Source organism: Netta rufina (assembly GCF_964035555.1).
Source record: "Netta rufina genome assembly, chromosome: 1".
Lineage (NCBI taxonomy): Eukaryota > Metazoa > Chordata > Aves > Anseriformes > Anatidae > Netta > Netta rufina.
The window spans coordinates 101,765,639-101,791,961 of record NC_140123.1 but is presented as its reverse complement, the minus strand read 5'-3'; the positions used below and the strand labels follow the sequence as shown (position 1 = coordinate 101,791,961).

The window sequence follows — 26,323 nt, the reverse complement described above, 5'->3', positions numbered from 1 at the left end:
TTATTTTTATAAAAGCACCAGTTTGAGGTTTGCAATGAAGATGTTAAAGAAAGCTGTTACAGCATCTTCGGACAGTATGGTCATTTTCCTTCTTCCTGTAACTAGCTAGCGATCTTAAAAGTAATGAGAATGAAATGCATGTGTTAATCCTTAAACTGTTTGTGCACAAACATTACAGATGGCTTTCTGAAAAATTAAGAGGTAAACAAGCATTAGCCATATAACATTTTTATTTTACTATATTGACATTTTCTGCACAAATATTTTAGAGTAAAAATAGAAAATAATTGTTTCATGTAAAATTACCAAAAAAATGCAAAACAAAAGAAATACATAATTTTAGCAGAGTATAAGTGTCTTTATTTAAAGAGTAAAAAGTATGCAAAAAACCTTCTGTTTTACAAAAAAATGAGAATATTCTTTCTGTGTTTTCCTTCTGGCAGCAACAGAACAACTCTCGACAATATATTCTACATCTTTTATTTCATTGAAGACATCAAGTTAGTCACAGGTTTCTCCCTCAACTACAGAAAATGTGACTGATTTTATAACTTTAAAAGATTTCTTCTTTACTAATTTGAACAAGGTGGAAAAGCAGATGATCCCACAATAAAAAACCCAAAGGACTGTATCATACCCACTGAAAAGCTTCAAAATAATAATCAGATATATTTACAAAGAAAGTGTGATATCAGAACTTCTCCCTAGAGGGCTTATCATGTAATAAGAACATTCGGGGGATAAAGTATTGATATTACATTTCAACTTTGCTATTAGTTTATCCTACTGCAGTCCAGCTCTATTTAGTAAAAATATTTTAAGCTCTTCTTTTTGTACTGTATTTTAAAAGGCCTTTTGGTGAACTCTGCTAAATATAACTAGTGACTTGTTTTGGATTTTTGTTTAGTAATGGAGCAGTGTTATATACATTGTTGCTGCCACTGAACTATCAGCTTCATCTTATTAGTAGTAAGCAAATCTACATCTATTTGCGCTAGTCACCGCAAACACTTGCCAACTGGTGGAATTAGACTATTTTAACAGTAAGAAATGGATTGATGATTGACCTCTTGTGACAGACACATACTTTGCTCAGGGTTTAAAAAAAAATGTTTTAAAAAAAAGTCAACATGCTCAGCAGATGGAGTGCTTTAGGCACCCAAGAAAGAAAACAATATTAAGAGTTATTGAAAGAATCTGTCAAGAAAATGTTATAACTGTGGAGGTAATGAAAAAAGCAGACTAGAAATGCATGCAAGATTTCTAATGTATCAAAAGCTATCTGCAGATGAACATCCACCTATAAAACAAAACAAGTTTGTCCTCAATGCATTTTTAAAATAAACATAAAAAAAGAGTATTCTGTATTTCCTGCCCTCTGACTGCAAGTATGACCATTCCTTTTCAGATCAAGAGCAACAGCCCAGTACTCAATATAAAGAAGTTTTATGTTTAGAAACTCTCTGTACAAGCACTTTTGATTTAAGGTTTAAGGGTAGCTTACTCCCACTGAATTAAAGGTTTTCCCTTAACCACTTTCGTTTTAATTAACTGTGAAGCGTTCGGAAGGGGGGGGGGGGGGGGGGTCAATTAGAAAAAGTTGGAAAATATGCCTTGTACCATAAATATTTATACTGTTTAATAACATGAAGGGGCAAAAACAAAACAAAACCACGCTATTTTCAGACATCAAAAGGAAGTCCAATAGGCATCAATATAGAAGCTCAAACATTGCAGCCTACTTTTTACTGCACATTTGCATGAACTACTCTCTATTCTAGTGTCTCAGGATTCAGAATACATTCCAACTATTTCTATTCATCATCCAGACTTCGAATTGCACCCAGCTCTGGAGCATGCATTTGGCTTATGAAGCTTCAAAAACATCATCTGAAGTTCAGAAAGAAATTAATTTTAAATAAAAGTTACACATCTTTGTATTTTTATATATGTCAGACTGTACAATAATTTGGAAATCAGACTTCAGTTCTCTTTAAAACTATTTCCAATTTGCATTTTGTTTCTAAACAGGAAGGGACTACTGACTGTGATTAACTTAGGTCTTCAGTTACTAAGGTTGACTACCATGCAGGTACGAGCACCTTGCAGAACAGAGCATTAAAGAAACCCCACCAAAGCAAACTACTCTTTGGGCAAGGGATATTTTTTCAAGTTTTCAAATCACCTGATGAGGGAGCAAGGGAGGGAGTCTTTTTTTTTTTTTTTTTTTTGTTAAATGTCTAGCATCAACAATGTCTTTCAAAACAGGTAAGTACTTGCCCTCATACACGCATATTATCTACATATTACAATGAATACTCATAATTGGCTTTTCACCTAAGCCAGATCTAAACCTGGATCTCCTTCTTCAGCACAGATCTTCAGTTCGGTCTAGTCTTAGTTTCCTTTGCTTATAAACACGGAAGTCATTTTAAGAACCTGATGCTTTGTAATGTTTAATACGTCTTTCAACTCTGCTTGATTAAATGAAAATAATGAACATGTTTTAACTTTGAAAGCATCAAATTCCATTTGGTAGTTCAGCAGAGAACAAAAGACTGGAAAGAACTGAACCCAGACAAACTGATCAGCCTGCTTACTCTATGTACTTCATTTTTGTTAAAAGCACTGCAAAAAATATTTCGTAGAGCTGTGGGCACAGAACACTGACCAGTTCAACTTTTCTCACCAATTTCAGATTGTATACCATAGAGGCCCTGACTCAAAGTTGCAGAAGCTGCAGTGATCCCTTAACTTACACTGAAATATATGCTGTTAAAAGATCCAAATTTATGGCAGTCCCGGTTCTTTGTAGAAAATCATGCACTGTATTGTACTGTGAAGAAACAGAAGAAGCTTCAAATTCTGATAAAACTAAGAGCAACTGCTCTGGTTATATAGGAAAGGCCTCAGGCTCCCACTTTTAGGTCCTAGTGCTCAATTATCTTTCTCTGTTTGCAGGGATGCTGTAGCTAGTGCTACTGCTGTAACTGGCTGAGCAATGCCGTGAAGCTGCATCTTGGCCAGTTTCTTTTGCTCACATTCTGTAACCAACCGATTCAACTCTGCTGCACTGTATCCAATGAGAGTTTTCAAGTCGCAGACAAATTTGTAGACAAACCTCTTGCCTTGCACTTTGCAGATCATGTCTCCATCATAGTAATATCTGTAAAAAGAAAAAAAAAAAAAAATCAAGTTTTCAGCATCTCTAACTTCCGTACACAGTCATTTACTTAGCGACAGTTGGACACCAAAACATGAATCCTTTGCACATCAATATTCTCATGTAATTTCATATACCAAGATAACATTTAGTCTTTTTTTTTTCCCCCATAAGAAAAGGGAAGAAGGTTGAAAGTTTTCCCTGCACCTTGATATGTTAAGTGAAAACAAACCACAATAATTATATTATGAACTGTAGAAAGCACCAAGGCCATTTTTAAACTGGAGAAAGTCAAAACAGCTTATGGGGACAAGGGAATAAAGTTTATATAGTGCTTTGCCTTAATAAGAAAATGTTATCTCCTCCCTCGTTATTGTCCTTTGCCTTCTTTATTCACCTCTGCTTTTCCGAGACAAACTGTTTATGTTGGAAACAGCTTGAAAATTAGTATTGTGGTTTTTACGCTACTAAAAACAAGGAAGAGAATGACTTTTAAAAGACAGAACTATAGAAGCACACTTTTTTAATAGTTACTACTTGCTAAACAATGTCCTCTGCCTTTATTTACAACTAAAAATGATTTCTCAAACTATGAACACTTTTTACCTTATGTCACAGAAGAGCTATCGCACTGAGCAGAGATGCAGAAAAGATAAACCCTATATGACCCCATTGCATTCAAGAGACATTACAGTATAAGTATTTAGGTAGTATCACTAAAATAAAGAAGCCAGCATTTAGTTTTGTTGATGTTCTTGTCTGACTGCAGGGATTAATTCAATGCACATCATATTTCTCATTAAGAAAACCTAAGTAGTTAGGAAATAACTTGGACTTGATGAGCTTAACAAACCTGTGATAAATTTAAAAAAAAATTAAAAATCCCAGCACACAATTTAGTTTCCTCAAAACCATCACCCAGATGTTGTACAGGACAGCAGAGATTTCTTGACTGCCTTGACTCAATCCTCTGAGTGACGTGCTGGTACAGTAAAGATATTTCTCATTTACCAGTAGAATCAAGTCAAGTAAAAGACTAACTTTAGTCTCCAAGTTCTAGGGGAAAATAGGTAAATTACTAAGAAAGCAACTATTTTTTTTTTGACACTTCAAATTCAGCATTTATGAAAAGGACCAAAACCATGCAAGATTCCCACACCTCATGATAGAAACAATCCAATTAGAATTGAAGCTATATGATACACACACACACACACATATATTAGTATTATGTTGAATACATTTCTGGTTACAGCACTTGCCTATTCAAAACCACAAATATTGAGCTAAAATACCCATGCAAGTTTAGAAATCCTTAGTTGTTGGAATCTTTTGAGTTGCAGGAGCACTTTGTTTCAGAGTAATATAGGAGATGAATTCTTTCTCTTCAAGTCTCACTTCCCTACTGGGTAATTAGGCAGATGCTGATTTTAGAACATTCACCAACTTGTATGTAACAAAAAAAGCTGCTATTCCTTTTTTTCAGGAAGATACTGCCTGATTTTCCTGCAGCTGGGCAGAAAATTTAGCACATTTAATAATATCAACATCATTTCTGGTACTAATCAAAACTGACATAATGATTTCAGTACATTAGTAAACAAAACATATTACCACTTTTGTTTTAATAAAAGTTTGGCTTGACAACACTGTTTATCTCAGTAGTAGTAAGAGGCATTAAATATCCCTTCAGACATTCAAGTGTTAGAAAACATGTCAATATTGATGCAGCTGCCAAAATGGCAAAACTTTGTGGAATGTCATTTTTGTAATTCTGACTGAAATATCAATGCAAAACTTCCCGAATAGTGATTTACGCAAATTAGTATGCAGACATCTGTTTAATATCCCAGCAATAAGAGCATTATCCCAGAGTTCTTCAGCTGCCTTTGAGATCTTCTGCATAGTTTGTTGACAAAACCCCAAAACCATTAGCATCGTTTATACGATTTGATGTTCCAGAAAGTTTTCACATATACCTTCAGTGCATAAATGAACAGATTCAGAAAAGCAAGCAGGAAATATGGGAATGGTATTGCAATGATAGAGGCTGGGGACTGTCTGTCTGGGGAGTGGCTCTACCTATCGGGAAAAGGCCCTGAGCACCTGCATTAACTGCAAGCTGAGCACAGACCAGCAGCATGTCCTGGGGGTGGAGACAGCCCAAAGTGGCCTGGGCTGCACAAACAGAAGTGCAGCTGAGAGGTGAAGGGAAGTCACTACTCTTCAGTTGGTGCTCACGAGAGCGTATCTAGAATACCACGGTCAGTTTTGAGTTCCCCAGTACAAGAAAAACAGACAAACTGAAGCAAGTTCTGTCAAGGGCCCTTGTGACAGTTGGGGCTGGAGCACTTCCATTGCGAGAAGGTTGAAGGAACAGGGCTATTTAGCTCAGAGAGGGCTTCAAAGGGACCTTCCAGTTAGACAGGTCCCAACACCTATGGAGAGGTCACTGAGAAGAAAAAGCCACAATCCTCGTAATGGCACACAGCAGAAGGACAAGGAAAAAAACAAACAAACAAAAAATAATAATAAAAAAAAAACAGCATAAACTGAAACAGTAGAAGTTGAAACTGGATATGAGGACTTTTTCCCCCAGAAGACAGGCAAGTAGTGGGAGAGATTGCCCAGTGAGGTTGTGGAGGCTTGTGGAAGATTCAAGATCTGCCCAGAAATAGGCCCTGAGCAGCCTTGTGCCAGGTTGGACCACGAGCCTCCTGAGGCCCTTCCCAGTCATGGGATTCTGTGATCCTATGAAAAAAGTAATGCTCTAGTTTAAAATATAAATATTAAGATTGCGAGGACAGCCATACGAGTTCAGACTTAAGATCTATCTAGAACAGAATAATTACTCAAACAAACCAAAAGCAGATGCCTAAGGAAATGCATGAAAGTAGATATATAATAATGCTCTTCCTTGCTTTCAAAGACCTGGGGCTCAAGAACTTCCAGGAGTTCCACCTTTCTGTATTTAATACACCTCAAAGTATTTTTTTCATTAATTTGTCCACTTGCCTCAAACTCATATAATGATTTAGACATCCACAACAATGCGCCTAAAGGAGTTAAAAGACAAAAAACAAAAAAAAAGGTTTAGGCTATGTATTTGCTGCCTGCCAATTTCTTTTCATGCCTCCTGTTCATGTAAATGAGATAGGGAGCAGTCATTCTTTATAAAAACATGAATGGCATAGTCAGTAGCTTACAACCTCCCCCAGCATTAGCATCATTTCTTACAGAGGTATATTTAAAGAGAATTTGATGTTTTCTAAACAACCATAGATGAGTTTACTTCCTTCTAGAAGGATAACATAGCCAAAAGTGGAAGTGATTAAAAGTAAATCTTGCATCTGACTTCAACCGACATATAACTTTACTCATATAAAGAGAGTTCTTAAAACTGCTTAAATATTTATTGCCTAATGCTGAAAATACCTTTCTTGAAAGCTGATCATATCTGAATAAGAAATAAGAAACTCAACGATTTAAGAGAACTTGGATGAATTTTCTAATGCTTCCAGAGACCAAATTAACTGGGAAAAAGTGTAAAATTCATCTATTTGCATTCTTCCCTATTCCCCACCTACGTTGTCTACAGTGATTCAGTAATACAAATTCTTTTTACCAATGTCAAACTACAGAAATCACAATGGAATGAAGACAGCATGAAACAAAACATTACAGAGGAATATCTGCTTTATATTACACAAGCAAGAGGAACATGAACAAGTAAACTGCAAAATATAAATCAGTAATTCAGAGTATTCACATATTTATGCATCTTTCCCCATTAATGAGCAGTTTGGCATGCTAGTGAAAGCATAAATGGTGAAGATGCATCTAAAAAATATATTTCTGAGCTGCACAAATTGACTGTCATGTCAGAGTTCAATAATCTTGAAAAAATAAAGTTTTCAAATGTTCCAAAATTTATTGCACTAGCTGCTACAAAGAAAAGTATGACCTAATAGGAAGGAGTGTCTTCAAAGGATCTGTTTATCCCCTTACTGAAAAAAACAAACACACAAGACTTGCATTATGATACTTGGAGAAAAAAAAAAAGTAGCCAAGACGAAACAGAACATTTTAGACCTGATCAGTTTCTAAATTTCTTACCTCAAAGCCCGACTAAGCTTCTCATAGTTCATTGTGGGTTTGTTTTTGCGCTGACCCCATTTTTGTGCAACCAGTTCAGGTTGGTTCAATTTAAACTCTCCTTCATCACCAACCCAAGAAATACAGTCCCGAGCATCCTTGTCAGTGAGAAGTTCTAATAAAAACTGCCACAACTGGATCTGGCCATTATTTCCTGTTGATAGAGGAACAACAAGATCCATTTCAAGTAGTCCTTTTTATGTTCCCATCAAGGCTAAAAATTTTCAACCAACATATTAAAGCAAATAAGCAAAAAATGTATGATGTAAGGAAAATTTCTTCTCCTCTACAATAAAAACACCACAATACTTTCTTGCAATACCAATATTAACCTATGCAAAAAGAAACTGAGTATTATGCAAAACAAGACTTCTCATATACTTGTTTCTATAACTTAGGGAAAAAAATTATGAAAACAAAATGACAAATAGTCATTTAGGCACACATCCATCCCTGAAATAGAACAGATTTAGCACACTCTGTTTACTCCTCTTCAGGCACGAATACAAATAGATATATTTTTTTTTCAAATGATTGTTTATTCTCTAACTTTCTACGTGAAATATTAGCGCTAGGAAAACAAAAAATACCCACAAACCACAGCTTAAGTCTATATAACATCTTTCATGTACAATCATTACATTTCTTTTTAACTCAAGTATATGCAGTTAAATTTCTGAATTCTCACTGAGATATGGATAGCAGACCTAATGCCTAAAAGAAGAAACCCAGAGTGTTTCCCACTGATATAAGATGATAAATTCTGGGCCTAAAAATCGTGAACAACAAAATAGACTTCCAAATAGACTTTCTCAAACAAGCAAAAAAAAAAAAAAAAGCTAAGAAAAGGAAGGGATTTAACAGAACAAAGGATTTAACAGATCTGCAGCAGTAGGAATAATCAAAGCAAAAATGATAGCAAGAAACAAAGAATTAGATGAGTTGTTAATGATCAAAGGGTATATATGAATACCAGTAATTCTGAAAATAAACTGCAGATTTAGCTTGCCATTTTCCAGAAGGTGTATTCACTTAACAGAACAGAAATCTGAGGCCTGCTAAATTCTGAGGCCATCCCAGAGGAGGGAGGTTGGGGCTGAACAGGGGTAGGCAAACAGATCAAGCAGTAGCTAGACTAGGTTTCTGCAACATACAGTTTATTTTCTCCCCCTTCTGCAAATGGAAGGTGGAAAAGTCAAATGCTGGAGTAAGTGCTATGCAATGGTTTGAGAGGACAGACTGTTAGCTACAGGAAGAGAAAAAATTGTGGGCATTTTATTTACTATGGCTAGCTCTATCTGCTCTGTGTCAGGAAGATTCAAAAGCTGTGGGACCATGCTAACAGCGCCTGTTAGAGCTAACGAACCTGCCAGGTTTGCATGTGCTTGAGATATGTTTTGTAGGTAACAGTCCCTTTTTTGTATCTATATGGATTTGTCACTCTGGTTATAATGTTTGCAGAAAAAGATGCATCCTACAAAACTGTAACTCAAATTAATGAATGTTTAGCTCATTTGCATTTAAAAATAATGTAGACAATACCTGTTCTGTTCCCAGGGGAACTTCTATCTTCCCCAGAGATCCTTGGAGCTCTCTGTACTTTAGCTGCCTTTGCACTGCTGTTTATTACTTTAATGGTGGTTGGGGTTGCAGGCTGTACAGATGCTGGAATAATCTGCACAGCTGTAAAGCAGAAAACATCGCAGAACATAAATTATAAATTGCTGATGAAGAAACGTCAGATGCATAGGCATGTATTATTTATTATCTACATTATAATATTAGGAGGTAGATTTTTTTCCATTGTTAAAAATATATATGCTGTATAAATCACAATGCCAAGAATTTAAAGATTTTTTTTACCGCTTACAGTAAAAACTCCGGTTTTAGAGTTGTAGTAAAGATTCTGTGTTGTAGATATAACACTAACTTTAGTCTACTATCATGTGTACTAGACATGTCTGTTAAAAACATCTCAAGCCTTCAATTTCAATTTTATGCTGTTCCTTTACCTTAATGCAATCTTCTTTACAGTCACTGTGCAATCCTTCATATTTGCTATTCAAACAATGAAATAACCTGCTATTGCTATGGTGTAAGATGATTCAAATGCCCTACCCTAGGTGGATTTTAACTAGACTCAAACCCAGGACAGAATACACAGTCCATCTATTTAACATGTAAGCTGCTTAAGTCTTCTGGAAACTGATCAATTTTAATAATTGATGACACTATTACAGCTAGAAGAAAATTTCAAATATTCTTTCCTTGTATTGCTTTCCAAACAAGTCTTCTCTTTCATACACTTTCAATTCTTTTTGGAAACATTTTATTTTGAAATCAAAATTGATAAATTTTAATTTATCCATTCAGTAATTCAATATATATCCTCAAATATCAAAACCTCTGAAGTCCTCAAGTATGTACGCCTAGACCAGAAAACCTACTGTCCAAAATGGGTTAGAACGTTCCATAGTTCAGGTCATACAACATCTTTCAGCCAGTAACAAAATACTGAGAAACCAAGAATTTTGCTTTGAAGTTTGAAGAGCGGAGAAGGGGGGGGGGGTGTATTTTAAAGAGAACTACTCTCTCTAGTGATTTTATGACTGTTGTACCATTATGGCGTGGAACCAAAGCATAGTGCCAAACTTGCAAATGGTTAATTGTATAAACTAACTGCTGGCAGAAATACTTACGCTGATCAATAGTAACGGTTGCTATTTCTCCAGAGTGTTCTTGACTAGCCAACACATCTGCAGACCAGAAAGAAGAACAATTAAGTTCTTATTCAACCCACAAACTTCAAGTTTACCTTCATCTTCACTTGTGTATCAAACACTTTCATATTTCACAGATGGAAGAAAAGCCAACACTTTGTATTAGTTTGCAAGAGACGCGCACAGCTCATGGTCTTATAGGTATGTATAAACATTTAATGTCTGTCATTCAATTTTTAGAAATAAGTATGTCCATGATGAATTTCAAAATATCTTTTTCATTCTTCATCCCCTAAAGCCATTAGATATTTAATGTAAATTGAGATTGAAATAGTTTATTCTGCCAAGTTATATTTAAGCATGGTAAATCTAAAAGCATATTAATGCACATACAAATACATCACTTATCAGTCAGGCTGTGCACAGTCTAAGGATTTCATTGCCTATGCTTAATACTCTTCAATTCTATGTGAGACAGAGATGTACATTAAATAACTCGCAATCAATATTTAATTATAAAGCTGTCCAATTCAGGAGAAGCATAAACTAAGAAAAAAAGGACTTAGAAAAAAAAGGACTCATCAGTCACTACTTCCTCCCTCCTAGTTATGAAGTTTGATGAAAAATGGGGAAATTGTTTAGTATGCAGACATGCTTTGTAACAGCCGACATTCTCAGTAATACCTCCTGTTATCTTGTGTTGATGCCCTTATTTATACTGCTATTATGAAGTGGAGAAAAAAGAGCTGCTCACAGCTGATTTAATTTTAAGCAAAAATAAAAGAGAAGATGCGAAAGGAATTAAGTAAAGTTGGTTACAGAAAGACATCCCATACACTTCCGAAGAAGTTCCAAATGACTCCAGAGAATTTCTCCACGTGGGACTCGCTGGAAGAAGTCTTCTTGAGTCAGGCTGCAGAGCTCACGCCCAGGAATGCTGAGTGCATTAAGGTCAATGTCTGACATGCTGAACTCCTTCATCACCCACACCACCCAGTGGAGCACCTGGTCTGTTGACCACTGCACAGGGTCTGGGGTAGGGGGAGAAAAAAAAAAAAAAAAAAAAAAGAGAGAGAAAGAGAGGGAAATGAAACTGAAATACATCTCACTGCATACCACACCGTTCCTCAGCAGGGAGGGTACAGAAGCAGGCCTTACTGTAATTTACAAGAATTAAATACACATGGCTTTTGATCCACAGGGTTCAAACGAGTAACCTACAGCTTGTTTTTTCCATGTGACCATCTCTGCAGACCTTTTTCAACCCTTATGTTGGTGTTTCTTGTTATCTTCCTTTTATTTTTTTTTTTAAAAAAGAGTATGCTTCTACACCAGTCAGTGCTTATATTCAGTCGAAGTATTGCAATAGTATGTTTTCAATTACTTCCATAAAGATAAATATGTAACATTAAGGAGAGACATGGTTATCATGACCTAATCTGACTGGTCAGAAAGTTGACTACCCTTAAAAACCTGATGGAGTGATGTGGCTTGGTGGCGAGATGGAAGGGATGAAAAAAGGGATTTTCTTAAGCAAAAGCTACATCAGAACTACACAACATTCCTCAAAACACAAAATGACATGTTTTATTTTTTCCATGGGTCTTCAGTTTCAAGAGTAGGAGTCTCTCAAATCAGGATGGTCCTTCTGCTAAACTCATTCAGCACTATTCCAGTTCCTATACTACTTAAAATCACAGTTGGACTGGGTTTTGCTAGGATGGGGTTAATTTTCTCCATAGCAGTCCATATGATGCTGTGTTTTAGATTTGTGACCAGAATCGTGTTGACAACACACCGACATTTTAGCTGAGCGGTGCTTACACAGCATCAAGGCCTTGTCTTTCCCACTTGGCCACCCCAGTGAGTAGATGGCGGTGAGCAAGAGCTTGGGAGGGGATGCAGCTGGGAGAGCAGACCCCGATGGGCCAATGAGATGTTCCATACAACACAACATCGCTCTCAGCAGGAAAAAAAAAAACAAACAACCACAAACAAACCCTAAGGTACAGTTTCTCCAAAGTAGCCCTTGCGTGGAGACTGGCTGGACATCACTGTGCTGGTGGTGACTGCTATTTTTATCACTTCCCTCCCGCCCCCCTCTTTTGACTCTCCTCTCCTCCCACCCACCCCCTTCACTTATGAAACCGTTGTGTCATTCAGCATTAGTATGAACAAGCCAGAGAAAGGATGGGTAAACGTAAGCATCTTCAAAACTCTTAGCACTGTATGCAATACATGAAACTACATCAATGAGTGAGAAGTGGAAAGGGAACGTAAAGCGGAAGTATTTACTTCCACTGTCACGAGTAAAGGGTAAATAAAAGACCAGAACAATTATGTATTTTTAAATTATGATACGCCAAACATTTTACCTTGACAAGATTTCATTTTAAGAAGCAAATAAAGCAAAGCTATAGACATTATGTCTATAAACAAATGTCTATAAACATTATTAAACACAATGGAAATTGTGACTCCAAGATAAAGGACAGTAACATTGCATCACTTGCAATTTTTTACGCTACCTAATACTATTAAATGTAACCCTTCGGGAAAAGCTACCAAAAGTGTCTTGTCTTACAAGACATGGGAGTGAATTTTCACCAAGAAATCTAATCTGCTCTTTGATGGAATATAATTGCAACATGAATTATTACTTTCCCAAACTAGCTCCAGTGTTTACAAGCTTTCTGCTGCTCCATTTTCTGGCTTTATTTCTCATACAAATTAATACTTTAATTCTTGCTAGGAACCTCTGCTATGGTACCAAGCTTCTGGATTCCATTAGCAGAAATAACTTTAAGAGCTGTGAATCTGTAGTCTCTGGAAAAGCCCACCAAAACATAACACAACAGGAAAGCCACAAAAGTTTAAAGACCTGCTAAAAGCTAGTTTTCCATTTGCGGGAAAAAAAAAAAAAAAAATAATAATTAAAAAAAAGAGAAACCTGTAAGGATGAAGATACTGAACCTTTCCTCGTGATGATTATTATTTACTGCTTGTATTTGAATTTTACTACCAACATACCAATCTTTTGCAAAGATTCGAGAATTTCAGATGAGTAATTTCAGAACACTGCACAGAACCAAGCCTCACAACTCTTTCCATCTGTCCTCTCTTTCCATTTTTTAAGATACTTATTTATAAATTAAGATTAAATTTAGATACTTATTATAAATGTTGAGAAAAGACATTTTTGGGGCTCCATAAGAACCTTAATATTCTCAGAAATCTCTGACTATAACATAATAGAAAATTTTACGGTGCCTTATTTCAACCCAAGTCCCTGCAACATGAACTCAAACAGTACTTAACATTTTACTCATTCTATGATGACAGTTTAGCTCATTCCTGTGATAGCAAACATTCCTATTCTTAATACAGAGATCTCTATCATAATTAACTAGTAGGATTTCCCTGGAAAACTTTGCATGGAAGACAGTTGTGGATTTTAGAGTTTTTCTTAAAGCAACAGAACTTAATAAAGCTTACTAACAATTTTATTCAACATGGTTTTAAGTAACTTTCTTCCTATATTATACAGGAGAGCACGCTAAAGAATGTTCAAGTCTGCTCTGGTAATGCCTTACAACCTCACAAACATTCTGCATCCAACCCTTGACTATCAACAGACAAGCACGATAAAAGTTATTTTGGAACTAGTTGTTTATGAAAACAATAAAAAGGCATCAAAAAGCTATTGCTTTAGTTATGAAAAATATGTTTGAGACATTGGAGAGCTACATGTCCTGCCTGCAAAGTCCCGTGACTTCACTGGAATTTTTAAGCACTTTCAAGTACCTTCCAAAGTACCTTTCCAAACATACTCTAGTTCTGCAAGTCTGATCACAGAGTATATTTCAACTTCAGACGTGTGAAGAGCTTTATCACTAACATACACATTTTTAAGGAAAAGGAAGAAATCTGCTTTCTGAAAGCTGCAACAACAAGAAGGTTCTGGAGCAAAAAGCATGATTTTAATCAAAGTACTTGAAGCTTTGATGATGGTTCTCTTTAGCTTTCTCCTATGCAGAGATATTTGTATTGCACTTATCCATACAATTACAAGTCTCCTCAGAGGTACCAGAACTCTTTAATTATATAATCAAGGTTAATTATCATGTATGAAAAATATGTGCAACCCCTCCGCACCAACTATAAAGTCCCCCAAATATAAAACCACCAACAACCCGAAGAACCAGCCAACATTTGCCCACTTCACAAACAGGTATTATTACCATAGGGTATTCCGAGGCGCTCCTGCTCTTTTCTGTAGCCTTCCAGAGCTGCAGCCCATCGTGTCACCTGTTCAGAGGTCTCATCTGAAATGGTTGTGATGTGTTTGGTTCCATCTAAGGTTATCACTTGAGCTTCCTCAACAAGGTGAGCTTCAGCTTCTGCATGATGAGCATCTGGATCAATCACTACCTCCACAGTTTCCACAGGCTTCACAATTTCAAGGATATTTAACTTGGGCTCTATCCCTAGGTGTAGATAGAACAAACAAAACGATAACAATGCAAACATAACAAAAAAATGTTTAAAAGTTTTGCAAAATTAGTAAGTATTAGAATACTTAGGAAAGAAGCATGATTGAAAAGAATGATCACCGTATTTCTGCAAGTCTCCTAAATGAGAACTATGTAGTCCATTATACAGAATATAAAGCGAATATAAAGCTGTCCCTCTTTTCTCCCCTGGTGTTACAGTTTATCTTTTTTTTCATTATTCCGTATGCATGAGCACGTGGGCATATACATAAAAGTTTGTGTTCTTTAAGAAACATATGGGGCCAAAACCAACCAACCAAAACCCCCAAACAAACAAAAACCCCCAAGCATCTGCCTCCCTCCCCCCACCAACAGGTATTACTTTCAACCTTTACAGTACTTCCCCACCATCTACATAAGTGTTAACATTTTCTCTCAAAGTGCCCTGCAGGAAGCAGTGCATTCAACAGCAAGTTAATTAAAAAAAAAATAAATAATAATCTTCTGATTTTTAGTTTTACCAGGTATTCATTTTTGTTTTCTTTTAGTTCTGCCACTTAAGAAGTTTGACTGTGGAGTTTAAAGATGTCTGCACTCCACAACAAAGAATTCACTCAGTAATGCCATTAATGCCTTCCATCCCCATCAATGCTATTGCCATCCCCTCTGTAGTCTCCTGAGAATGCATTTTGTCCAACTTGTACCTTACCAAATTTCACAGAATCATTTAGGTTGGAAGAGACCTCCAAGATCACCTAGTCCAACCCCTGACCTAACACTAACCAGTCCTCCACTAAACCATATCCCTAAGCTCTACATCTAAACATCTTTTAAAGACCTCCAGGGATGGTGACTCCACCACTTCCCTGGGCAGCCCGTTCCAATGCCTCACAACCCTTTCAGTAAAGAAGTTCTTCCTAATATCCAACCTAAATCTCCCCCGGCACAACTTTAGCCCACTTCCCCTCATTCTGTCACCAGGCATGTGGGAGAACAGACCAAGTAGAAGATCCTGCCCATCGTAATATGTTAAACTAATTTCTTTTCATTTTTCTGATGCATCATTTCCAATACAATGATAAAAAACAAATGCACTTTAGCAGATTTACATCAAACATGACTGCACATTCCTTCACCACTTCTAGGGGTGCATGGATCTGTAAAATTCTATTTTATTGTTTTATTTTGACCTTAAAGGCATTGACTATAGAGTTAGGCAGTTGACAAGGAGGAATCACAGAACATCACACTGTTACGATAACCTCAGTGTTTTTGTGCCATGAGGTACTGCTTTGTGTATCTCCTAACTGATAGTAAAGCTTAATGTGACACATGGATTCTGTATGTGACACAGCCTTAAGATCTAAAACCACAACCTACTCAGTTTGTAAAGAAGAATAAATACTTACCCATAGTATAAGTGAGAACAAACTAAATATTTTTGTTAAGTATAGACTTTAACAACAATTTAACTTGAGACAAATGTTAGAAAGGGAAAACTACAAAGACCATATGTACATCTTATTCACCTGCAAGCTTTAATGCAAACTTGTGAAGACATGCAATGTCAGTTATATTCTTCCCCCCCTTTTATTTCTTAAACCCTACTCCACTTGGGGTAAAACCATAGTTTTGCTGTTAAAATGAAGCATTTCATTCTACTCATGAACATTAAGTGTACTTCCTCTCCCAGTGCATGACTTTAGATTAAAAATCAACTGAGAAAATGACAATTAGAAAATGTGGTAATTTTTGGTACTCTGATTCAAGAAAAGGTTTATTTTTCTCTTTTACCAGAAATTTACTGTGGATGCAAGACAAATACTACCCTTTGTAGTACAGGAATGAGGTACTCCTCCTCTTGGTGATTTGATCATTGTCACATTCTGAAAAAAAAGACAACTGTGCTGCTGACAACCTTGCTGTCCTTTACCTGTTATTTGCCAAGATAGATTTTGTTCATAGTGCTGCTAATTCAGCATCTTTTTGAAGCACTAAAATAGCTTAAGAAAAGTCTCCTTAAGTATGATAAACTTCTGGTATTGTTCCTCTATAAACCTAATTAAAACAGTGTAATAATCTCTGCTGAAAAGTACTGTTTCTCCTTTAAAGAAATTCATTTTAAGTGTATTTAAAACAGACCCACACGCTGAACAGTTTGCCCTGAAGTGACACTCAAGAAACTTGAAGCTCCTTATTATATTTACTAGTTATGTACTTTTAGCTATATAGAAATAACTTATTATTTCAAATCATTTTTTGCAGGCCTACTTCTGCTTTTGATTACCAGACTGCAAATATCAGAGCTACTGTTTTAATGTTTATGCAACAGATTCATACCAAAAAGTTCTAAGGCCCAGTGAAGCAAAGAAAATAAATTAACAGGTACAACACACAGCAATATGAAATTAAGGAAGTGAAAGTAGATGTACACAACTAGTAAGTGATGGATTTGATGAAGAAACAAACATGAACATAAAGCAAACAAGAACCTCACCTGGCACAGTAAGTGTTTAAAGTAGGCCATCTAAGCTTAATGTTCAGCACAGGCTTGTTTGAAAGTCAGACAGAAACAGATAAGGGAAACACTAAGGGTTACGGTTCTATTTTTGATCTTCAAAAGAGAAGAAAAAAAGCTTCTAGAGAGGAACAGTTCACTACTGCTCCACAAAATAACTCCCTGTCTGTCAAACTACATGTCGAAAGAACTGTGAATCTACTGCTTTATCCACAAATCATACATGGAGATAGTGATATATCTCTGTAGAGGAATCAGCTTAGAAGTGTTGTGAAGTAGCAGAATGCCAGATAACCTAATGCAACATGAAATCCAAATGAATGTCCAGTCTCTATGTCTTGTCTTCCATGGACAGCATGCAAATTGTGGGACATAATGGTATAGAATATCACATCCCAGAAATATACACTGGTCCAAAAAATACAAGAATTCAAGGAGTTTAGCTATCAAAACACGTTTAAATGTTGCCTACACCACAAGTCCTGTCACCGCAAACTAGGATAGGACTGATCTGCAGGTAACCTGATTTTGTTCTCTAAATGCCTGGTATTAACTACAGCCAGAGAGAGGACATTAACCAGACTGCACCTTTAATCTAGATCAGTACAGTTCACACTACACTTATGAATCCTTCCTTTTCATACTAAAAACAATAAAAGCCTAGTTATTGCTAAAACAGTTTAGAAAACGTGGTCAAATGAGGAGTTACGCACTTAGAACAGGACTCAGTCTTCAGGTACTTAAATACAAAGGACCTCCCATCCTTATCACTGCTTAGTCCCGAATCTCTGTAAACACTGCACAGCTATGTGCATACACTTGCTGGGAAATTCCCAGAGCAGCTGGACACTAACTTCTTAAGTCAAGCATTCAGAAAGTCTGAGGAGCAGCATCTGTTCAGAAAAATGTTAATCCTGCAGGTGTGCTTTCGACATACATAAAAGAATTGGGCTTAACAAAAAGAACTGCTACAGATACTTTCATTCACAAACACTCTCTTGACCTGTTCATGTTTGTATGCGGTATGCGAACAATTTGAATGCCAGGTTAACTGAACTACCTGTTTGTAAACCTCACAAACAAGAAACAAAGCAAAAAACACCGCCCAGATACAAAACACAGGTCTCTCTTCTCCAATTGCTTAATACAATGTCTGACAGATTGCTGTTCCCTGCTGCCATAGTAACTCCTTCAATGTTAGGAAATGTCCCACACAGATCATCTCTGGGCAACCAGTGTGAAGAGTTACTCCCATTCTACCTTGCTGCCTCTACTCTGGTGATTAAGGAGGTAAAACAGGCAAGAAAGATCTCATCCTACACCATACCAAACACTGCAATTCACCACCTTTTTTTCCTTTTCTCCTTCTTTCCTCTCAAAAAAATAAAAATAAAAAAAAGGGGGGGGAGAGCAAGGATAAGCAAAATAAAAGGTCAGAATCAATTTTAGCATATCTCGAGAGAAAACACCAATCAACCTTTACAGTTTAAGGTTGGTAAAATGTTAATCTGATATTATCTGCACTCTGACAAGCAGGAGAAATCCTTGATCTGGTATTACTTGTGTCTACATAAAGAAGGCAAAAATAATCTCTATGGAGGTCTTCAAAATTAAAGATTCTTTCATATTCTTTGACATATGATGCAATGCAGTTACTTGTCTCTCCATAGACTTGCAAGAGGCTTACTTGACAGAAGTACAGAACAGGGCTGTGCTCAAAAATAGCTGTTTCCACAATTGTAGGAAAACCACATACATCTCCATTCTTTAAGCTAGGAGAAAGTAGTTACTAAAAAGGCCATTCTTTCATTCCACCTTGTTTTAAAAGGATATAACAGGAGAAGTAAAACAAACAAACAAACAAAAACACACACACATAAAAACACCTTACACATTATGCAGTAGTGGCAATGCCAATCTATTAAGTGCACTGCAGCCTTTTTGCATTTATGCTAATATTTCACCTGCCATAACTTATTATAAGGTATCTTTGTATGAAATACTGCAAAAGAGCTACAACAGACTAGATTCCAGTTGGTGTTTATTTCTTTGAATTTACAGATGTCTAACCAAAATCTGATAGAACACATGAACTGCTGTAACAGCTTGTCTCTTCTGGAGTCCACTCCAGAGCAAGGATTAACATCAGTGAATATCGCTAGCTTAATTCTATAAATGACACAAGCTGGGGGAAAATAAATAAATAGCCAAAAAACTCTTTCAGTGAGACCTCATTTGTGGAATAGAAGACAAATAGAGGAATTGCACAATAATTAGTTTTTCCCCCCTCTGGCTCAAAGGGACACTGCAGTCAGTGTAACAAGTTCATCTCTTCTACATTACTTATATCCATGCCATTTGTTTTGTCATTTTCTGCTATACTTAACCACATTCAACAGGCAGATTTCTTAAAAGTTGCTCACGTAACAGGTATCATGACCTGAAAAACAACATTGAGGACTGTTCTGATGTTAGACAAAAGAACTTAATACTAAGATGTTGCTTTTAATGAGGGGAAAAAAAAAAAAAAAGCTCCTTTAGCTATATGGTCATGCACCTCGAGTTTATGTTAAAATACAAATTAAAAAAAAAAAAAAGAAAGCACAGGAAGAAAATGAGAAAATAGAAGCTAGTAGTGAAGATATGTATCACCTGCATCCTTCTGAAATTGGAAGGCTAAGCACTGCATACTACAAGCTACTGGACTTGAATTAAGAGCAGTTATTCTAATACAATAACTCAAGAATATTTCTATTTATTTCTAAAACAAAGAAACAAGAAAGCTACTTGAATCACTATTACCTATGGGGAACTGAGGATTCAATCTAGCACTTGACACCTGACGCAGCATTAAATGCAAATCCTCAGTCCTGCTCAATACTGTTTAAATACAGTTAAAACAGACAGGCTTTCTTCTGTCTCATCTGTACTGAAGCAACAACAAAACAGAAGTGAACCCCAAATTTTGCTAATGTACTTTGCTGGCATTAATTCAAGAACAGATAATCAAAGATACCCTACTGCAATAGGAACTTGTTGCCACTGATGACTTGAAAATACAGCAACATCCATAGCTGTTTCCCAGAGCCCAATATGGACACTGTTCTCGGCAGGTGGTGGCAGTACTTCGATCCAGGCACATCGAGGGGAAAAGGACAACAGTACACAAAGAACTGTAAAGCTACTAATTGCTAGGGATTCAACAATGGGCAATCTTGGTGCAAATGCTGCTACAAACAGCTAGAGACATGCATCAACTTATACCTACCAACATGGTAAATGCCCCTCTGTCTTAATGGTTTACCCCAAGCTCCCATCCAAATAAGACAGCTGATAGTGGTCCTAGCCTTTCATACTCATTTTCAGTTAACTATAAACTCTCATAATCTAATAATTCACGAAACACACAAGCTCGTACTCTTCACAGAGATGACACCGTTGCCTATCTAGATGAAAATCCTTTGCTTGCTTAGACACTTTGTCTGATATGACTAACTAGTCACTTTTAATGAAAGACTTATATTTTAGGTAACTATGGCTTTTTGATCCACAAATTTTGCTTTGAAATTGATACAAATTTTCAGAAGACATTTTGCATGGCATCAGTTCATGACATCTATTTTAATTACTTCTACATATAACCACAGCACACAATGAAAAAGACATTCTGAAGCTATATTACCATCAATTTACAACTAGAAAGAGTATAGGATTGGGTTTGCTCACAAGCACTCCTGCAGTATTAATTTGTCCGTAAAACAGACAAATGTAACTGCTTACCTTGCCTAGATATCACTTGCACACTGAGCTGTACTGTTCCATCCGTTTTTACCCCTTGATCAAAAAGGCTTCGATCTGGGTCCAGCTTGAAAAAAAGCAAACAGACGCATTAGTCTTAATGTTGTAACAAACTCTTATTCAGTTATACCTTGGGCAGTTATACTGTCTAATATATGGTGATGCTTGTATATATGGTGATGCTTGTAGAAATAGGCGGGCAGGGAATTTCTTCAAATATTGGGCTATCTATGCGCCTGACTACCATAAAAATCTTCCTACTTCATTCAGATTCAAAGCTAGATTAGACTCTTGGACTTTCAGACAGCAACAACTGATGTGGGATACCTCAAGTCTTTGCTTATACAATTATTGTCATTGCCCTCATTCATCTTTCACTTAGTGATTTTTCCCTTTTAGGTAAGGGGGTTTCATCCCCCCCTTATAAAACATAATCCCCCTAAGCTTTTTGATGTTATTCATACTGAACTTGCACGTACATATTAAATGATAAGGAAGATTAGATGATAAGGAAGCTGACATAAAATTAATTTTGTACGTTGCAATATGGAGTTCAAGTGTGAATTCGATGAACAATGAAAGACAGGGAAAAAGTAAAAAGCTTCTCTTGTAAAAGTTTAAATCTGCCATAACCTTTCAATTTACCTGGATATCTTGCAGGCAAATTTCATGTGCGTCCAAGGAACATTGCAACCTGGGTTCCAGCAACTTCTTAAGATTTCCAATTGGTTCATTGATATCAATAGCTTGACTCACAAATTCTGCTGTGGTGTAGGTTTGCTCAACGATGCTTAAGTACCAAAAGAAAATAATAAATCATTATCTGTATGTTAATAAAGCTTGCACAATACAGACAGTATAGGTAGAGCATAAATTGCCAAATTTGGTCACGTTGATTTTACAACTATAACTCTTCCCTTTTTCTTTTTTTATAAAAAAAAAAAAAAAAATCATGTCACAGTTCCAAAGCTATACTAAATTATTTTCAGAATGGTGTTTCCAAGACATGAAGTTATGATTAATATATTATATATTGTTATATACATGTACATTATATATATATATATAACCTGCATGTAGGTAAAATAATTCTAGTACCTTGTGTAGACTGAATTTAAAAGATCCATGTTAAAAAACAAATACAGAAACTTAACAGGTAGGGAACAAAGAAGGAAGAAAGCATTCCCTCTCATAAAGAATAACCATCCCCATCTTTTAACTAGTCAGCATAAGGATAAGCTTAACACCTACAAGAGACGCCAGAAAGAAATATAGCAACATATAACCTTGAAGGAAACATTATCTAGGTATCATGGCTATCTTGCATTAAATTGATGACACTATTGGCATAGGCATTCCAAAATATCAATTTACAGAGAGGAAATCAGAAAGTATATGGACACAGTAAGGTCATATGTAATAAAAATACACAAGGAGCTCAGAATAAGGAAAAAATAATGAATGTTTTTGAAACAGTTCTCCTAAAAAGGTTCTTACAGAGCAGGTCATCTACCAGCCTCAGTTATTTCTTCTAAATGCATTAACTGCATCTCTGTATTTTCAAAAACAGTTGTGAAAATTAGGAGGGAAGCTCTTGGAAGAAAAAACTAGGCTGAGGTAACTACAGCAAAAGTGACTTTTGTATCTACAGTTTACAGGGCCCTGTTAACAATACAGTCACAACATACAGAATATAATTTCTGCTCCTTTAAAAAAGGGACACTGAATAACAATAAAGCAATGGACTGGAGAAACTGAAAATTTTTTAGTACATGTAAACACACTCCTACAGACATGAAAGTAGTGGAAAGAAAGAGAACTACTAAGAACCTAGGAAGAGATAAATAAAATGTTTTGGGATTTAGGCAATTAAGATTATGATAGAATGTGGGATGAGAGGCTGGAGTGCAGCACTGCAGAAAGGGATCTGGGGGTTCTGGTTGCTGGCACGCTGAATAGCAGTCAGCAGCGTGCCCTGGCAGCCAGGAGGGTCAACCGTACTCTTCGGTGCATCAAGCACGGCACGGCATGGCTAGCCAGTTGAGGGAAGGAATTGTCCTGCTCTGCTCCATGCAGTTTTGGGACCCACAGTACAAAAAGGACATAAAACCATCAGAGAGTGTCCAAAGGAGGGCTATGGAGATGGTGAAGGGTCTAGAAGGCAAGATGTGTGAGGAGCAGCTGAGGCCCCTTGGTTTGCTCAGCCCCGAGCAGAGCAGGCTGAGGGGAGGCCTCATGGCAGCCTGCAGCTCCCTCATGAGGGGAGCGGAGGGGCAGGCGCTGAGCTCTGCTCTCTGGGGACAGCGACAGGACCCGAGGGGACGGCATGGAGCTGGGACAAGGGAGGGTCAGGCTGGGGGTTAGGGAAGGGTTCTGCACCCAGAGGTGGTCAGGCACTGGGACAGGCTCCCTAGGGCAGTGGTCACAGCACCCAGCCTGCAAGAGTTCAAGAAGCATTTGCACAAGGCTCTCAGACACATGGTCTGATTTTTGGGTGGTCCTATGTGGAGCCAGGAGCTGGACTCCATGATTCTTTGTGAGTCTCTTCCAACTGAGAACACTGTACGATTCTATGGCAGCACTATACTGGTTTCCAATAGTGGCTACAGTTCCACTTCAAGAAACCACCACTTAATTGCATAAGAAAAGCTGAAGAGAGCACAAGCAAAATGACAAGCTTTGTATCCAGCAAGAAAGCTGAAAATCTATGGAAGTGATCAAGTGCAGGAATGTGGAGATGACAGTGATCCAGTTACTTCAGCCAGTTTCAAGTTACTTCTTTAGCCGAGCTAGAAACACTTGCACTTATTTCATAATCATGGCCATCTCTGAAGCATTACACGATACCTAATAATAAATCTGAGTAACTGAACTTAGCGCATGCAACCACAAACCTGAAATCAGTAAAACACACCAAATAAATAAATCATAGCCTAATGATCCCCCCAAAGTGAAGACAGTACCTACCTTTCTTCAGTGCATTCCTGTTTCTCAGTTCCATCAATTTCTATTTCTATCAACTCTTCTGCATCTCTCTTAGTCATGGCTAAAACGTCTTGAAAACAGAGCTATGAACAGAAAAGATTTTTTTCGTAAGTCACAGACAAACAAAACTAGACAATGTATACTATCCAAAATTTTTGTATACTATCCAAAATTTTTGAACCAAATACCTAGGCAGCTTTTTAAATATAAGAATTCACTGAAAAAAAATAAAATAAAATAAAAATAAATAAATAAAAAAAAAGAACAAAAAAAACTAATACAGATTTCACAAAGTAGATGACAATACCTGTTTCTCATACGAGTGTTCCATGGGACGAATTCAGGACTCTGAACAGACATAAACACTGAGTACAAAGCTTTGTTTCCTTGGAAGCATCCCTACTTACTGAATGCTTCTGGAATAAGCCAAATAACTTTTTAAAGTTCTTTGAAAGTTAATGCATATTTTTATGCTACATACTATCTTCATAACAGAAGAGGCTAGCAAGGTTTCAATCCTGGAATCATTCTTTCTGATGGACTCATTTATCCCAAACCCGTTAATACAAGATTTTAAATTATTCTCAAAACGAACAGTAAACAAGTCATGCAGTTTTACAAGGAAGGTTTAAAGGAATTCAAACTGCACATCTTATCGTGCCCTTCAAAAACTATTATGTAAAATTAGTTTTGTTACCAGAAGAAATCAAGTGTTGTATCTGATGTCAATCTGTAAGAAGCTATTAGGGCTAGGCAGGAAGTAAACAGCACCTCATTAACATCTCACCACCAAAAACAGAATCTGTTCCACTCTCACATCTAGCTCTGTGAAAACTCCTGAACTGTAAGGGATGGGTTCACTGAACTTTCCATATCACCTAACTTTGTATATCATCCTCATACTAAATGGGAAAGAAACACCGTTTCTGAAGAATGTAGACAAGCTTAACCAAATCTCTCTGAAGGAACTGATGCTACAGGTGAGCTGGTCAACTGTTAAGATTTTTGGAAATTAACGTTTGAGCAAAGTGCCTTACTGAAATCTCCCAGGGAAGCTAACTTGTACTACATAAAAAAAAACAAAACAACAACAACAACAAAACCCCTCATGTGTTAATCAAATTAGAAAAAAAAAAAAAAAAAAAAAAAAAGAAGTCCAAAACAACAGAAATAAGTTATTTTTTGTGAGGAAGGGAGTTTACTAGCTAGGCTGCAAGAAGGGTTGGACTATAATTTCTGCTATTTGACATGTTCATGACTTATTTATTAGGAATCTGAAGAACTCTTGAAAGAACTCAAGGTCTTGAATGACCGATGAAAGAAAATATTCAATATTGGTAAACGCAAAGTCACGTGCATTGAGTAAATATTATAGGAACGCTGTAACTGGAAACGTATAGAATTAGGTAATACATTTTGGAGTCCCTGTGGACTGGACTCTCAATTGGCAGCTGGACTAGCGGCAGCTCACTCACGCTTCAAAGACAGTTTGCCTTTCTACGTTACGCAGTTGCATTTTGCAGGCTATGCAACAGCCTAACTTCTGGTTACCCTAGGGAGGTAGAAAAGGTGAGCACAGACAGCAGGTAGGGAAAGAGGAAAAAGGACGGCTCCATTGAGCACAAACACAAGAAAGGGAGATGGCAGGGTGGAAAGAGGAAGAATAACGTTACCAAAATACATGAAGTCATAGAACAGTCTGGAGAAGAGTAGTGGGGAAAATTATTCACTCTCTTAGAGAGTGAATAATCGACTCCCGATAACATTACCAAGCAGCATGTTTAGAACAACGCAGACATCTCACAAGAAGCCCCACTGACGGCCCCTGCTCAGCTCCCCGAGCCCTGTCTGAGGACCCGCGCCGAGTTCTCAAGTTCAGCCCGGGGGAGCTGCAGCAGCCGGGCTGGCCGGGAGGCTCAGAGCCGCAGCAGCAGCGCTCACACGCCGGGCGGACACGCGAGGCGGGTGGCACCCGCAGCCCTCTGCCTTCTGCCGGCTGCCCCCACCCTGCCCGCTACCAGCCGGGGGGCGCCCGCAGCAGGGCCGGGCACCTGCTCGCGGCGGCTCTGCCCCTGCGGCCCCGCGGCCCGGCCCGGTCCCGTCCCGTCCCGTCCCGGTTCCCTGGCTGCGCACACGGCCGCGGCGGCCGCCCCCGAGCCCCATCGCGCCCCCCCCCCCGTGCTCTCCCCCCCCACCCCCCTCCCGGCGCCGTTTGAACCCGAAACGGAAATGAGGCCGGCGGCACCGCGGAGAAACGGAAACAAAACACGGGGCGGCCCCGCGGCTCGGGGCAGGCCGCCCTTACCCGCCGCCGCTCCCCGGGCCCGGCCCGGCCCGGCCGCGCGTTGCCGCCGCCTCCTCCTCCTCCTCCTCCTCCTCCTCCTGCCGCGGGCTCCCCCCTCCCGCCGGGTCCCGCCGCCCTGCGGAGGCCGCGGCGCGCGCTCGCGATTGGGCAGCGCGGGGAGGGCGCGCGCGCGCCGAGGCACCGCCG

General features: G+C 37.9%; 1 protein-coding gene across 2 annotated transcripts; it reads right to left on the bottom strand.

Annotated features, from left to right (window-relative positions):
* Window positions 1-212: 212 nt before the first annotated feature.
* GABPA (GA binding protein transcription factor subunit alpha) lies at window positions 213-26,270 on the bottom strand. Of its 2 annotated transcripts, none has more exons than XM_084303603.1 (10): window positions 26,138-26,270; window positions 23,815-23,915; window positions 21,493-21,637; window positions 20,830-20,914; window positions 14,280-14,525; window positions 10,875-11,069; window positions 10,018-10,074; window positions 8,861-9,001; window positions 7,280-7,472; window positions 213-3,166 (listed from the first exon to the last, which is right to left on the bottom strand). In XM_084303603.1, exons 2-10 carry the CDS (start codon window positions 23,889-23,891, stop codon window positions 2,938-2,940), a joined length of 1,368 nt encoding a protein of 455 aa, XP_084159729.1. In that variant the 5' UTR covers window positions 23,892-23,915; window positions 26,138-26,270; the 3' UTR covers window positions 213-2,937. The 2 variants fall into 2 exon arrangements, with proteins under 2 accessions (XP_084159729.1, XP_084159728.1); XM_084303602.1 differs by lacking the exon at window positions 26,138-26,270 and adding an exon at window positions 24,140-24,159.
* Between the last annotated feature and the right edge of the window lie 53 nt (window positions 26,271-26,323).